We start from the raw sequence: 16,498 nt of genomic DNA, 5'->3' as shown, positions 1-16,498 counted from the left end.
GTGTCATGTGACTAGTCTGTCTGACAAGGCAGCTGACCTTGCAGTTTAGTATAAGAGTTTGTCATGCTGTGGTTAAAATGGCTGCAAAAGTTATAAATTGCACGAAAAAGGAAGAGCGTTCTGTCATTTGATTTTTGTGTTGCATGACAACCCTGCCCCAACACATTGGAAAACCTTAGACAATAGTGTGAGGTTGTGGAACACCCAGCCTATAGTCTGCCTTTAGCACCCTCCGATTTCCACCTTTAGGACCAATTGAAGAATCTTTAAGGTGAAGAAGATTTTCATGGGATAATGATGTTAAAGCAGCGGTGTATATGTGGCTACACTCCCACCTAAAAACTTCTTTTGCTGGTGGTATTAAAAAGTTGGTACAACAATGGAAAGAAAACATCGCAAAGGGAGGTGACTATGCACAAAAGTTATTTCATTTGTTTTTGAAATTCTTTGAAGGCTGCATACACACGTGCAATAATTGTTGTTGGAAAGGATCTTTCACGATCCTTTCCAACGACCAACGACTGCACAATGCATGAACAAGTGCTGTACATATAGCACCGTTCTGCTCTATGGAGAGGGGAAGGGGAAAACAAAGGAGCAGCACCCTGGTGCACGCTCTCCCCCTTCACTTCCATTAGGATCGTTCGTCGTCTATCGTCCGTGGATCCGTCAGGACAGTCGTCTGAACGACGGGCACTGTACACACGCCAAATTCTCGTCCGATATCGTCCTGAGCCGATTATCGGACGAGAACCATTGCAAGTTTGTACGTAGCCTAAGTAGAGTTATAAAGTGAAGAAACTTCTTGAAGAACCCTCAGATATATGGCAGAGATATACTGTAGATATCTACAAAAGTAACTCCGGGCATTCAATCAGGGTTTAGTCTACAGATTCTGTATAAAACAATTAAACTTTGTTCTATGGGTACGTGAACTGTTTTCCTATTGAAAACCCCTCTGTAAGTTTATAAAATAAAAACTCACTCATTGTAAAGTTGCAATGGCACCCCTGGCTCGCTATAGTTTTTCTCTGGGCGGTATCCAGCCCGCTATGCAGCAACCTGAGATGCAGGAGGACCTTCATTTATTCCCCCCAAAATTCATATTTGTAGGGGAATAAATCAGGAGCTTGTAAATATACAAGTATATAATAAAAGTAATACTAGACTACAGTCTTCTAATAAAGGGAACAGACCTTTTTATTTATTAGAAATCGGAATTTAAGTGTGTATTCACAACCCTATCCTGTATTCCTAATCATTGGATTCTGCTCTTAAGACCTAACATTGAAGCAACATTTATGACAAATATAAAGGGATGAAGTCTATTTTTACAGCTGTTGTAATACGCCAAAACACCCCTGTCACTGTTGTATGGCTCTTTCACCCGCTATTCTCCTCTCATGAATATAAGGAAACACAGGTTGCCATGGAAACATTTGCTTTTATGGTACTTATGGTGAATAGGCTACACTTCACGCCCGCCTCTCTCATCTAAACAGAATCCTACTTGTAGCCCAGCTCTGCCCATCTGCTGTAGCCCTGGAAAATATGAACATATTCATTGTTCGGTACTAAGAGTGTGAATGTATAGGACTATACTGGTAATATCATGTGATGTCAGCGCCTTTTCATTCTTTCCATTTCCTGTTATATCTTCCAAAATATAAAATAATATAATGCAAGGTGTATATGCAGAATATTTTGGTCCTGAATGATGTGCGGCATAATATGCAATTGGAAGCAATTCTTCTAAAGGAACACAATACTGCAAGGTAGCAACACCAATGTACAAATGGGCACTAAAAGCCAATAGAAAAAGCTGCAAGTGTAATAATCTCTTAAATCAACATGCTTTGAGGTTAAGATTACACGCCACCATTTATATATAATACTGCAGGGGCACAAATGTACCATTCATATATATATTGATTATTAAAAATAAACAGTATTTATCAAGTGCTAACCTGTTACACATTGCTGTACATAAATAGTGGAGAGGATCCTGCCAAAAGAATTTACAATCTAATATTGCTAGGGTATTTACTGCTAAATGCTTTTCAAAAATTAATAATGCATTCTAATCTATACAAAAGCTTTGTTTTATTATTGAAAATATTACCTTTTTTAAAATTTCTTTCTTATTTTTAAAATGGACCGAAAAGGTTTTTTTTGTTTGTTTTTTTATAGGTCTATGTTTTTTTTAATCTGGAAATTGTATAAGGTTACTTGGTATTCACATCATTTTATAATTCCCGTGCAGATTTTTTGTTTATCTATGTCAGTATTTATTTAATGAAAAGAGTAGATGTGATAGATATATATATATATATATATATATATAATTTGTTTTATTTACATAAACAATGTACTTTTTTCACATCAGTGAGCCTGATTTAGGAAAGCCCCCAATGCTGGAGAGGGTACATTTTCATCAGTGAAGCTAAGTGATCCAGCAAACCTGGAATAGATTTCTTTAAAGTATTTTGCTTTTTGCTTGCAAGTGTTTTGAATCCAGGACCATATCCATTCCAGGTTTGCTGGATCACCCAGCATCACTAATGAAAGTGTTTCCTCTCCAGCCTTTGAGAGCTTTAATAAATAGGGTCCAATGTGTTCCAAAATGTTTACATTTTTTTATTAAACTGCTGCATTGTTTAAAAATTGAAAAAAACTTGATTGTCATAAAAATAATTTTTCAGGTCATTACAGGGTGACAACATTCTGTTTCTGTGTTGTCACCATATCTTTTGTGCTTCTTATGAAAGCTATTAGCAGATGATCCGAGTGTATAGTCATGTTGCACCATTCTTACAAGGTTTTAATGCAGTGGTTTCAAGAATAATTCAGAGCCTTTTCACTTTTTTTAATTTTGTTATGTTGCAGCCCTACAATCATTGATTTTTTTTCCCCTCATTAATCTAAACTCAGCAACCCATAAGTGAGCCCATGACAAAGTGAAAACATAATTTTAGACAACTTAATAAATTTATTAAAAAGAAACAAACTGATCTGTCATATTGACAGAAGTATTCAGACCCTTTACTTAGTATTTAAAGCACTTACTTAGTTACTTAGTACTTACTTAGTACTTTACATGTAGTTGAAGCATATTTTGGTACTTAGTTGGCAGCAATCACAGCCTCAACATTTTTGGGTATAATGCAGCAAGCTTTGCACACCTGGATTAGAGGATTTTCTGCCATTCTTCTTTGCAATTCTTTTCAAGCTCCATCAGGTTGGACGCCAAGCATCCGCCTGCAACATAGCAATACTGAAAAAGGTAAAGGGGGTCTGAATACTTTGCAAAGCCATTGTAATGTCATGCAGCCATGGATTGGAAGCAGATGAAAAATATGAGCAGCCATGATATGTAAAAACAGTTATTTTATAAAAGAAATTGGTAGTTCTTTATTGTGCAGTGTTTTAGCCGCTCAAGGTTTAGATATATCTAAAATTAAGAGATTGAACTGATGATTCATACAGTGCTACAGTGTGGCATTAATATGTGAAATGATGTTTTTCTCTTCTAATACAATGTTATATTGTAAAATTTAAAGTCAGTTTTTTTTTTCTTTACTTTAATGGATTTGGTAATACACTGCATGATATGCAACATATCGCATATCACAAGTGCTAAAAAAAATATATATATTTATATATATATATATATATATATATATATATATATATATATATAATGAAACTATAGGACAACAGTCTGGTCTGGTGCCAGCATTGCTGGTTTCATTTCTGTGTTGGTAATTTTAATACTTTTGTTACAAGCTATAAAATTGGCATGTGAATTATTAAAAATCATATGAACTAATATTCTTTAACGGACAATTATAGTTCTTGTTTATTACCTTATGTGTAGTATAAGGAGAGGATGAGTAAAAATAGGTGTGCAATGAAATCTGATATGGTATGTACATAGAACCTGGACTAATATGTCACTTAAGAAAGGTTCATACCTTGCTCAGGATCAAACAGTCCCACATGACACCTTGCCGGTCACTCACACCGACTTGGTTCTTTAACTTCGGCTCCTGCGGATTTAATACTCTGTAGTAGCCTTTCTCAACCCTTTTAACATGGGTGTATCCTTGAAATATCTTTCAGGTCTTAGGGAACCTGCTTTAAATTTTTTATATATCCACAGCTCACGGTACATTAGTGTGGTGGTCAGCTGGAAGAACGACTCATACGTGGCTGGCCAAGAAGCCAAAAAGATCATTGCTTTCAGAGTGACCATGGCTCAAGGGACCCCTAGCAACTTCTAGAGGAACCCTAGGCTTCCACAGAACCTGGCTGAAAAATACAACTCTATAGGGTCGACTTTGGTAGAAGCTACTTAGAGCATCTCCCCCAAGGCAACATTTGACTGGCATGAGGAAGCAGTAACTGCACCGCAACCTCATTGTCAGTCTGAACATCGCTTCAGTGCCACCATCACATGCCAGAAAATAGCCAAATATTGATATAGTATGCCTGGGCTAATTTGCAGAATCCGGGGGTAAATTCCTGGTATTTTTTTTCTCACCAGCTTACAAGGAAGTATCTAAAATTTGTTGGCACCTTCAGAATGGATATGGCATTGGGCTCACCGACACAAATAATGAAAAAGATTGAGAAAAAGATGTGCCATTAAATTGCTGACTACAACGGATGCTGTCACTGTTCTATTAGAACTGCAAATAGGTTTTATTGATATTTGAGCTCAAAATTGTTTTTTTAAAGAAACCAGCCACCAAAGTTTTATACTCATTCTTTACCTATGATATGTGAAAGGATTTTTAAAAAACAGATGTTGGTGTAACTCTACTTTTGTTGAGAAAAGAACCCTCTGGGTGCTAATTCTATTATATTGCAAAAACTTTAATAACACTTGTTGCAGATTCCTACCTGTGTCTGTTCTAAGCAACTGCTTGTGCTGCAGTCTCCTAAGCATAATGAATCCTAAATAGGAGTTTCTAATTTATTAAAATTTTCTGGTGTGGAAAAGGTCTAATGTGGAAAGCTGCTTTGTTGGCAACCTTTTAGAAATAACTAACCCTTGGGGAGTTTCTCGCCAATAATAACATTCCTGTTGCAGGAGATAACTAAAATTTAACTTGCATTTCATTGTAGACTTCTGATAAAATTTGTGAACCATTAGTGGAAAATATGACACAAGATAGTAGGAAATTACAAATCTGGGGGTTTCCTGTACTCCAGTGGTGTACAAAATGCCTACAGGTTGCCAAGTGGAATTACATTTATTTATTTTATTAATACAGTATCTGAAAAATAAAATGTAAGGGTCATTTTTAAATCACAATAAAATAAAATGATATGTGTAGCAGTTGTATATGTTATGAATTGTTTATACTATCCTTTTTTTTTTTTTTCTGTTACCCTTTAAACATTGCTATTGTTGATATTAAATTATAATCCAATGTCTTCTATTTGTACAGACTCCATCAGATAAGATTTGGCAGTTAAAAGTGACAGTTATAGGGATGATAGTTGCGTGTGTGCTACATTTAATTTTAATGTACAGTGTTACTCCCAGCCCCTTTTAGCTGGGTGCACCGCCTGACACTTTTTGGTAACCACCTGGTTGTTTTTGGGTGGTTACTGAAAAGTTGGGTCACAATACAGGGCCTGCCACCTTCCTACAGCTTTGACCCACTCATCTTAAAACAATATCTTGGTAGAATACTGAGAATTCTTTCTTTTTTGGGAGAATCTGACTTCAGACAAGTGTAAATGGTTGTATGAACATTATGTCATGTATAGTAGTGTGAACTTCATTCTTATATTTTGTTTTCTTCCTAGATTCTATGCCAGGGATTCTGGACTTCTAAAGTTTAAAATCCAGGCTGGCCTTCTTGGACGACCTATCAACCACACGGTTCGCAGGCTTGTGGCTTTCACCTTTCACCCTTTTGAACCGTTTGCAATATCAGTACAGAGGACTAATGCAGAATATGTGGTGAACTTTCACATGAGACATATATGTACATAGCAGAAGTAATGACTCAAAGCCATTTTGCCTTAACACCCCTTGTTCTTTGTTTTTTTTTGTTTTTTTATTAGTCATTATGTAAGAAAAATGTTTTTTCAGGATTTTACATCGCTAAGATACACAAGCTTTTTCCAAATTTACCATGGTGACCTACATAGAAATAAACCCAGGTGACCTGCTTAATGTTTACATACAACTTTGGAGGATTCATTCAATTTGTTCATAGCTGGGTTTATATAAATACAAATTGTCTATCCGACAATGCCGCTAAATATTGTTAATGGTTATATTTCATTTATTTTTCTTTTTTACTGTTATTACAATTTCTCCAAAGAAATCATTGGTGCTGGCACCAAATTCTGATATATGACAGCATTAGAAATGGAGGTAAAGCTCACAGAGCTAAATCCGTTATTTAGACCTGGAAAGGTAAGTTGGCTTCCACAATTACTCCTCACCCCAAAAGAAAAAAAATGTTAGTTTTTTTTTTTGTGGATACCCACGTCACATTTCCCTGGAGGCTTCTGGGTTTTTTTTCTACAATTTTATGGAAAGCCTATATTGTTTATTATAAATATTTTTTTTTGTTCTTTTTATACAAATCATTTCTCTGCCTGGAGTATAGCTTTGTCAAACTTTGTTGAAGCCACTTCAATGCTTTTTCATTTAGAGTAGGCTGTCAGCTACCCAGGAACAACTATCTAACCTTTCATGGACGTCCACTTTCCCGGTACCCTTGGATGGTTGAACACTATTGTAAGTTGGTAGCATTTCACCGGTAGTAGCGATTCATTGAGAATAATTTATTTCTTTTGGTGTCCAGGGGGGGTTCTGTCATTTTAGAATACACTACTGGTACATTTATTAACTACCATTTCCTTTCTGTATTTGAACACCTGTAACCTGAACACTGTTAATTCTTAGTACTACAGCCATTCAACCTTTTTTATTAAAAGATTTATATTTATAAGGATTTCTTCCTATCATGTATTGTATGTAATAGGGATCATATTCAATATTAAAACAGATTTTCGTTTATTTTAATGTTTGTGAGCAAGATTTATATTTTCTAAAGTAATCCTTTTATCCAGAAGCTTATATTTATCCCTGGAATACATGCAGTTTTTTTCTGATAAATTCTCACTTTATGCAGACTAACTGCAAGATAACTGAAAAATAAGTGTTGATTTAGAAATTGAATGTGCTCCTACCTTTCTCCTTGACATGACAACGCAATGGTCCTGATTTATTAAAGCTCTCTAAGACTGGAGAAGATGTGAACCTGGGTGATTAAGCAAATCCTGGAATGGATCTAGTCCAGGATTTAAAACGTTTGCCAAAAATTAACAAATTGGGGAATCCATAAGGAATCCATTCCAGGTTTACTTTCTCATCAAGGTTCTCCCATGACAGTCTATCTCATCCAGTCTTGGAGAGCTTTATTAAATCGGGTTTATGTATTTTTGGTACTGCTTTTTTAAGCATGTGTTGTCAGTCCTGTCTACCTCTTCTTTGATTCCAAAGAACAAAGACCTCGTCTCATCTCCATAACAAAAAAAGAGTATTACTGTTTTAACCGCTTTAGGACCTCTCAAAGTCTATAAATGTGGAGCAATAAATTTTTCAATAGAGAATGGGAAAAAATGTGTACTTGTCATAATTTTTTTTTTTGTACTGCTTACTGCAACTGACCAGGAGAGTTACAGAAGGGCTATGGCAACATGGAGATGTTTTTTTGTTCGGTCTTTCTATAGAAGTGTCACGTATGTCATGCATAAGGAGTCACGTAAGTGACTGAAGGAAAGGCATTTGCTGAAAATACAAAATTCCCACTGAAAGTGGTAATGCAAAAATATTTACACATACACACATTTGTGTTCTGGCTTGCTAAACGTCTGATAAATTTACTTCTTGCCCTTAAAGTGGACCAATCACCAAAACTTTTACTTTACATAAAAGGATAGACAATTTTTTTTTTGTTTAAGAAATAAAAAAGGTGAAGCCTCCTCCCCTTCTGTATTTAGCGCATTTTGCAATGTACATCTATCCAAATTTAGGTCAGCAAACTGACTCTGACTCTAAGCAGTACACATGACAGTTCAGAGGTTGCAATTGACCTACTTTGCATTGTGTGGTATTTCTATGGATGCAGCTTGCCCTATTCATGTGCTTTTTACTTGCAGGTAAAGTAGGTTATCCCATGCGTTTTCCATTGCAGCAGACATAGCTGCTTATCAAAAAAAGCTGCTTTGATATGACCAAAACCCCCAGTGCTCATCATGCACTTTTTAATCTGACTATACATTCTCTGTACAGCCAACTTTAAATTGGGTGTAATGTATTACGATACAACAATTTAAAATGGAACCCCAGTTTGACTCATATGACACTCTGAAATACATGCAACACCCCGAAAATGCAGGGAATGTTGGATCCACACGGTGAATAGAGGGAGGTGCAAAATATGCTGCTGTGAAGGCCCTTCTTTAGTCACAAGGAACCCCCACAAGTACCCCAAGTCTTTTACACGGATAAGGGGGCCCAAGTCAGTTCTGCACATTTGGCTACATCTGACCCTGGTTCCACATATCCATGGCCTTGTAAGCTGTGCTCTCATATTGATGGCTATGTGAATTCAATTTCTATGACTTAGAAATGAGAGTTGAGCTGGGGTTTTACTTTAATTTCTGTTGCCCGAGATTGTCCTTCTCTGTGAACTATGCATACGGAGGTTATTGGTTTACCTGAGTGAACTTTTCTTTTTTTTTCCTATTAGACTATAATTAATCCAATTGATTTTCAATTTCCAATCACTCATTTTCTTGCACTACATACGTGTTTAAAAGGTATATACTGATTGCAACTTCTAATTGCATGGGGAGGTATGACAAGCATTTACCACTAGTTTGAAACAAATATAATTACATTTTGATATCCAGCATGTTAGATTAAATTATCAAAATGCATACAACAATGAAAGCTATCACAAAGTCCAAATATTAAATCAGTCAGCAGCCATTTGATTGTGTGCATTCCTTAATAAAGCACAACAACCACCACTCTAATTTAGATCCACAAAAAGTTTCACTTGTGGCAGATAAAATATTACTATAACAAATGCATCAAAGCAATAAGTCAATTAAAATGCATCAAACAAATTTGTTAGCTTTGAAAACTGTTGATCCATTTTCATTTACAATACTTACAAACAGCTTAAATTAAATTTGCAGCAGACAGGCCTTTACTGAGGCTGAATAGTCTCCTTATAATAATAATAATAAGAAAAAAGGAATTCAGCAATTAAATTCTCCATGGGTATTTGGAAACCTTTATTGATGTGTCCCCAAGCTTGCTTAATTTTTGAATAAAATAAAATCAATATCATATAAACTCTAACGGTGGGCCATTGAAGTAATTAGTGATTTCAAAAATAGAAAGATCTCTCTAATAGAGAAAGATTGTGAATCCCTGTGCTTTTTATTACATTGTAACAAAGGTAAGTTTATTTTAAAGTGGAAATAAAGTTCAACTTTAAACAGTTGGCATCAGGTAGGGCATGAGGACATGAGTTCAAGCGCTTGTTTTTTTTTTTAGAACGTTTGAGGAAAGCACTTGATGCAGTGTTAGATCTCGATTTTGCATAGAAGAAGCAGCCTATGAACAGTGAAGAATTACGGATAGCCAAAAAAGATCATTGGTGTTTATGGTTAACTGACCCCATGAGCACAAATTGCTCCAGGAACCCCTAACAACCTCTGAGGGAACCCTAATTGAGAAACACTGCTCTAGCCTACTCTATTAACTGGAACAAGTTACAGTAAGGGAAGGGAAAAAAAACTCACAGTATATTAGTGTGGTGGTATGTAGAAAGAATGTCAATTAAATTGCTGGCCATTGGGAAGAATGTCACCATTACAGATAGCCAAAAAGATCATTGGAGTCACTTAAACTGACCTCTGAGAGTCACTAATTGCTCATTGCTTTAGAAAACACTGGAGCAACCTCTGGAGAAACCCTAACTGAGAAACACTTCTCCAGCCTACTCCATCTCATAGAGTTTACCAACCTTGTTTAATCACATCCAAAATAGATGGAACAGAGGAGGTCTTCCAAAACAAGAGGAATCAAAGATCAGGCCAGATTACGGGGTGTCGCGTTAAAGATGCCTAGTATTTCAAGGAAACATCCATACTTTGGCCCATAATTTGGCTCTCCCATAATAGTCTATAATCTCCAGTCTTGGGGAAATAAAGAGAAGGCAGCAGTTAAATATTAGTGATTTCAAAAATACATTTTCTCTATTAGAGAAAGATTGTGAATCCCCATGCTTTTTATTATTGCTTCACAGAGGAAACTCTGAAGATTTATAATCTCTATATATTCATAGCCAAAAATATTGGCACCTTTGCATTTATATCAGAAAATGCTCCACTTCTCAATTACAAATTCTCACTTCTTCAATTATCTATCTATTATTTCTTTTGGAAAAACACAAAAAAGCAGGGAACAAAATGAGACCTTGGACACAAAACATCAAAAATGGCCTGAACAAAATTATTGGTACTTTGTCAGAATTGTACTATATAACTGTATTTCAAGCATGTGATGCTCTTTTATTTGTAATTAAAATCCCCTGTAGCAATTAACAGGTGCTAGCAATATGGAAATTCTTGCAACCAGTTAAGGTGGAGAAATGTTGACTCAATCTTGTAATTCGTTGTTTGTGTGTAACACTGAGCATGGAGAAAAGAAAAGAGCAAAGAATTGTCTGAGGATTTGAGAACCAAAATGATAGAAAAGAATGGACAATCCCAAGGCTACAAATCCACCACCAGAAATCTCAACGTTCAAATGGTGGATAAAGGACCTCAATCAACATTCAAACAAATTCAAGCTGATCTGCAGGCACAGGGTACAACAGTGTCAGCTCACACTATCTGTTGTCATCTGAATGAAAAGGAACGATATGGCGGGAGACCCAGGAGGACCCCACTGCTGACACAGAAGGTTAAACAAGCTGGATTGGAGTTACATCCATCCTTGCATTTATGTCAGAAAATGTACCACTTCAACCAAAAAATTGTTGCAATTTCAAATGCTAGTATTTTCATGTTTATTTCTTTTGTTGCACACAAAATGTCAAAAATTGTCTGGACTAAATTATTGGCACCTTATGAGAGTTGTACTAAATATTGTTTTCCAAAAATGTGATGCTGTGCATGAAAAAAAGAAAGAAAAGCGAAAAATTGACTGAGGATTTTTGAACCCAAATTATAGAAAACCATGGACAATCCCAACGCTACAAGTTCATCTCCAGAAATCCTAATGTTCCTGTGTCCATGGTGTGCAACATTGTAAAGAGGTTTACAGCCCATAGCACTGTATCTAATCCTTCAGACCATGGACAAAAGAGAAAGTGATGATGTTACAATGAAGAATGGCTTGAATGGTGGATAATGAACCTTGATCAACTTCCAGAAAAATCAAGCTGACCTGCAAGCAAAGGGTACACCTTGCAGTAAAGAACAACTTACAGTAGGGGAGGGTTAAAAAAACAAAAGAACTTAGGAACTAAATTCAAAGAAAAAGCTCTAGACCAGTGTCTCTTGACCTTTCTAGCTTGAAGGAACCCCTGAAAAGCTCCCCTGCTATAATTACTATATCCTCAGCTCACAATATATTAGTGTTATGGTCTTTGGGAAGAATGTCACCTTTACAGATAGCCAAAAAGATCGATAGTGTCACATAAACTGTCCAGAGAGTCACAAATTGCTCATGGCTTAGGGAAACCCTAGCAAACTTTGGAGGAACCCAAAAAGAGAAACACTGCTCTAGCCTATTCCATTTCACCAATCATGTTTAAGAACATACAAAATAGATGGAACAGAGGAGATTTTCTAAAAAGAGGAATCAAAGAATGCTGTTAAATACCCCTAGTATTTCAAGGAAACATCCTGAACTTGCAATAAACAACCAAGTGAACAACAAGGTCATGATGAATATGACTTCCCTGATTCTTCCATGATAGCCTATCGTCTCCACTCTTGGAGAAAAAAAAAGGTAAAGCAGTTGTAAAAGATTGTACTTCTTACCGACTGATCTAATAAAATGTTGCATCTTTGGATATGATCATAGTGGGAAAGAATTCTTTTTAATGAAATTACTAAGTAATGTTCCACTTCCTTAACCAGGAAATGGTAAAATCTAAATGGTATGGGAGTTACCAAATCAGACAAAAAAAAATTTCTTTAAGCCTGGAGGGTAGTCCGGTTTACCAATGAAAGGGGGAAAGGAGGCCTGTTGTTGGTGCTAGCTTGTAAGTAATGGCTACATACACACGTCAGATGATTCTCCGATAATCGCCTCAGGGGTGGTATCGGATGAGCATCTGTCATGTGTACAGCGCTCGTCCGACATTGTTCATGGATATGTCCTGGCAGATCCACTGACGACAAACCCTTGTAATACAAGTGAAGGGGAGAGAGTGCAGTGGGGTGCCACGCCATTGTTCTCCCCTCTTCCCTCTCCATAGAGCAGAACAGCACTGTATGTACAGCGCTCCTTCATGCACCTTTAGGACTTTTGTTGTTCGTGAAAGATCTTTTCCAACATCAATTATTGAACGTGTGTACACAGCCTAAGTCTCTGAAATAGAAGGGTTGGTCCCGCCAATGGCTGATTCTTGAACTGGAGGAATCCAAGGTAACAAAGCCCTCAAAGAGGTTAAAAAAAGAAGAATTCCAAATAAACCCAATCGTTTATTTCTCTCTGATAATTGGAATGTATGATCCCAGCTAAACTGGCCACCTAATAATATAACCTGATGTTCATGGAACCCATACCACCCTGCTCCCTAGCATTCATTATATTCAAATATAGCTTTTCATTGATTGTTCCATAGAAGTATAGAGAGAATAGCTTGAACTTTTATAAAGAACCAATGATGAGAGATTGGATGAGTCTGAAATAAAGATGCAATGTTTACATATTTTTAATGTATGTTTCCAATCAGTAGACAAGGTAGTTATTTTTCGGACTTGAATATACCTTTGTTTGTTTTCTCCTTCTCGTACTTATTCCAGGAAAATAACATATGTGATGGTATGCAGGATAAGGTTTTAACCGTTTGTTTTTTTAAAAGTGCTTTAAAAACAAATAAAGACGTCTCTTTAAATGACAAATATCTTTAACGCTTAAAAGAGAAATGATTTTCTGTAAAGCAAACCCTATCAAGATCCTCACTTCATGTCAAACATTTTCAACCTCAAGGTTTAATGGGAACTCTGTGTCTATTCAGCTTCTCATTGTCATTTGAAGGTGAAATCTCTTTATGTGGGTGTAAGAACACTAAACACATATATTTTTTTATATAACAAAAAAATCATATCAGCTTTTAGCTGTTCTAGCCTGTTCTTTCGCTCTTACATTTTTAGGGTTTTATTTTAAATATGTTTGTATTAAAAAAAAATCCATATAAAATGTTTTAGCTGTAAAGTTCCAAATACAACATATGATTTTTGCTTTTCAAATAATCTGTATAGTTGACCTTTTGTAAAGAGTGACATTGATTTATTAAATGGTAAAGTATGCATTTAATACTTGTGTATAGACTGCTTTTGTGTTTATTACTTAATCTTTATTTTTTTAAAATACTTTCTGAGTTTTTACTCAGTGTCCTTCTTTGTCCCTATTCTTTTTATATTTTAAATGAAGGCAGTGCAATAGCTTCTAACAGCTTATTAGATTTGAGTCCATGGTTGCCAAATAGCACAGTTAGTCGCTTGCAGATTCAAAGCAAAGTGCACCACAGGTCAATCCAAGCATGTTGCACATTTGGGGTAGTGACATGTCGCTTCCAGGAACAATGTTTCCCATCTTTGGGTGGAAAGCCTGCAATGGTCCTCTATAAGTTCTATTTATAAAATAGGGGAATCTGACATTCCCTCAGACATTCCCTGGTGAGAATCAATTACTGCCCGTGAAAAATACATGAACCTTATGTGTTGCCTGTTTTGTGGGGAAAAGCAAATACTTGCTGGTCTCTGCTGTTCTCTTGACTGGTCCTATTATGCCACTTTGTGATGTCATAATGCTTGTCCTTAAACACCAGGGGACCCAGGTCAAGTGTTTATCCTCCGCCAATAGACAAGGCCTGAGTCGCCAGTGGCCCATATTTATGGGGTGTTGTTAAAATGCATACTTTGCGTTGTGGTGCAATTCATTGAACTCTGATGCACAGCTCTGATGTGCTTTATTATTATGAAACAGTATTTATATAACGCCAAAACGTTACTCAGCACTGTACATTAAATAGGGGTTGCAAATGACAGACAGATACAGACAATGGAACAGGAGGAAGAGATGACCCTGGCCCTAATTGTTACAATCTAAGATGTATCACGCCATTGCAGGGGGGGATATGGGGAATGGAATGGGGTGTGAGGGTTTAAGCCGAAAAGGAGGAAGACCATTCCAGAGAGTTAGGGCGGCTCTAGAAAAGTCTTGGAGCTGTGCGTGTGATGAGGTTATGAGTGAGGAAGTCATTAGTAGGTCATTGGAGGAGCGGAGAGAGCGGCTGGGGGAGTATTTTTCTATCAGGTCAGAAATGTAAGTGGGACAATAACTGTGGAGGGATTTGAAGGCAAAGCACAGGAGCTTGAATTAGATTCTTAGGTGAAATGGAAGCCAATAGAGAGAATTACAAAGAGAGGCAGCAGAAGAGGAGCGGAGGGAAGGATGGATGAGTCTGGCTGCAGCATTCATAATAGATTGTAGAGGAGAGAGTCGGGTTAGTGGAATACCAGAGAGGAGGAGGTTATGTGCATGCATTGCAGAATACTATAACACAAGGCAACACGTTACTATGCACTGTGACTTGCTGTATTTGAAACAATTCTGCATATTCTCTTTCTTTTAAAATATTGATGTGTTTTAATTGCTAATTTCCTAGAATGAGCTGCCTTAATGCCACTTTAAATTACCATGTTAATATGCATACAGTACATGACATAATACGCCAAGGTCTGAATACGACAATAAACATTACTGTATTTAATTCAGACATTCCTCCCCACACACACAATTATAAAGGTATTCAGCTCTTTGGTTCCCATTGGGAAAACCATAATATAAAAATGTTTCTGTGTTCTATAATGAAACAGCTATTAGGATCTCCAAACAACCAAGTATTGATTACACATAATCATAAGAATCTGTATCAGTGCCTACTTCCACCTATGACAGCTATGGCATCAAAAATATAAGTTCTGACTAAAGCTACGTACACACGTCAGATTTTTTTATCGGGCGAAAATCTACCGTGTGTACAGTCGGTGTCGTCCATCGTCCGGACGACCGACCTCCCGGATCCACGGACGACGGACGACAGCCGATCCTAATGAAAGGGAAGGGGAGAGCGCGGAGCGCGGGTGCCGCTCCGTCGCTCTCCCCCTCCCCTCTCCATAGAGCATGAACGGTGCTGTATGTACAGCACCGTTCATGCATCGTGCACTCCCTTGTCGTTGGAAAGGATCGTGAAAGATCCTTTCCAACGACAAAAATTGCAAGTGTGTACGCAGCTTAAGTCATTGGCTGTCAGTGTTTATCATACTCTGCCTGTCCTGATTACAGCAATTTCTCATTAAGCATTGTCGGCTTTTGCCTTGCTCACGATCAGCTCCTTCCTTCCAATCCTTGGTGTCTCTATTGCTCTTCAAACCAGGGAGGGGATATAGAGCATTGCAAAGCTTCTAAACTTCATACCATTTGCATTATGCTTTTTCTTTTTTTTTTTCCGTCACAAGCAAATTGCATGGAATTGATGACCTTTAGTTTGGCTTTTAAGTCCACTTAAATGGAGTCTTTCAAAAATTTTCCAAATGCATTTTCATTTTCTAAATTGCATTTCTTCATATTTTAACATTCACATACATTCTAGTGTTCATTAGCCTCTGCTCTGAAGCGGGATGGGGAGGGAGATGATAATTGTAATGTTCATGATATAGAAGTGCTGGGATGGTGGGCAGCGCTCCTCTGCCTGTGTATGTGGAAATTCTGACAATATCTCTGCACATGTGTATCATGAATAAGTTAGCCCATGCGTGTTACCTGATGAAGAGGTACATTGTGTAATATACTTACACACTGATTTGATAATATTAAGAATGATTTGATATTTTCCAATAAATAGGTGAAGGGGAGATGTGGAAACAGGAGTGTATGGGGTGATAGTCCTTTTTATATAATGGTGCAGTGCAGTAAACCTTAAATGTGACCTAATTTAAAAAAACAAAAGGTCCCCTGAAGGTTGTACTAATTGACAAAAGACACATGCTATGTACCTGGCTTCTGGTGGCTCTTTGGCCCCAATTTATTAAAGCTCTCCAAGGCTAGAGAGAATACACTTTAATCAGTGAAGCTGGGTGAAACAGAAAACCTGGAATGGATTTCCTAAAAGTCATTAGCTATTTGTTAGCAAATGTTTTGAAT

At 36.9% G+C, this 16,498-nt stretch overlaps 1 protein-coding gene across 2 annotated transcripts in view; it reads left to right on the top strand.

The window, feature by feature from the left end:
* DET1 (DET1 partner of COP1 E3 ubiquitin ligase) overlaps positions 1-7,048 on the top strand; it is a 34,285-nt gene extending 27,237 nt beyond the window's left edge. For both annotated transcript variants that reach the window (XM_072402710.1, XM_072402709.1), the window contains exon 5: positions 5,821-7,048. In XM_072402710.1, the coding sequence (XP_072258811.1) occupies positions 5,821-6,010 (190 nt within the window). In that variant the 3' untranslated portion in view covers positions 6,011-7,048. The remainder of the gene's footprint in view (positions 1-5,820) is intronic.
* Positions 7,049-16,498: the final 9,450 nt, after the last annotated feature.

This window comes from Pyxicephalus adspersus, chromosome 2 (genome assembly GCF_032062135.1).
Source record: "Pyxicephalus adspersus chromosome 2, UCB_Pads_2.0, whole genome shotgun sequence".
Lineage (NCBI taxonomy): Eukaryota > Metazoa > Chordata > Amphibia > Anura > Pyxicephalidae > Pyxicephalus > Pyxicephalus adspersus.
This window is presented reverse-complemented; position numbering and strand designations above follow the sequence as displayed.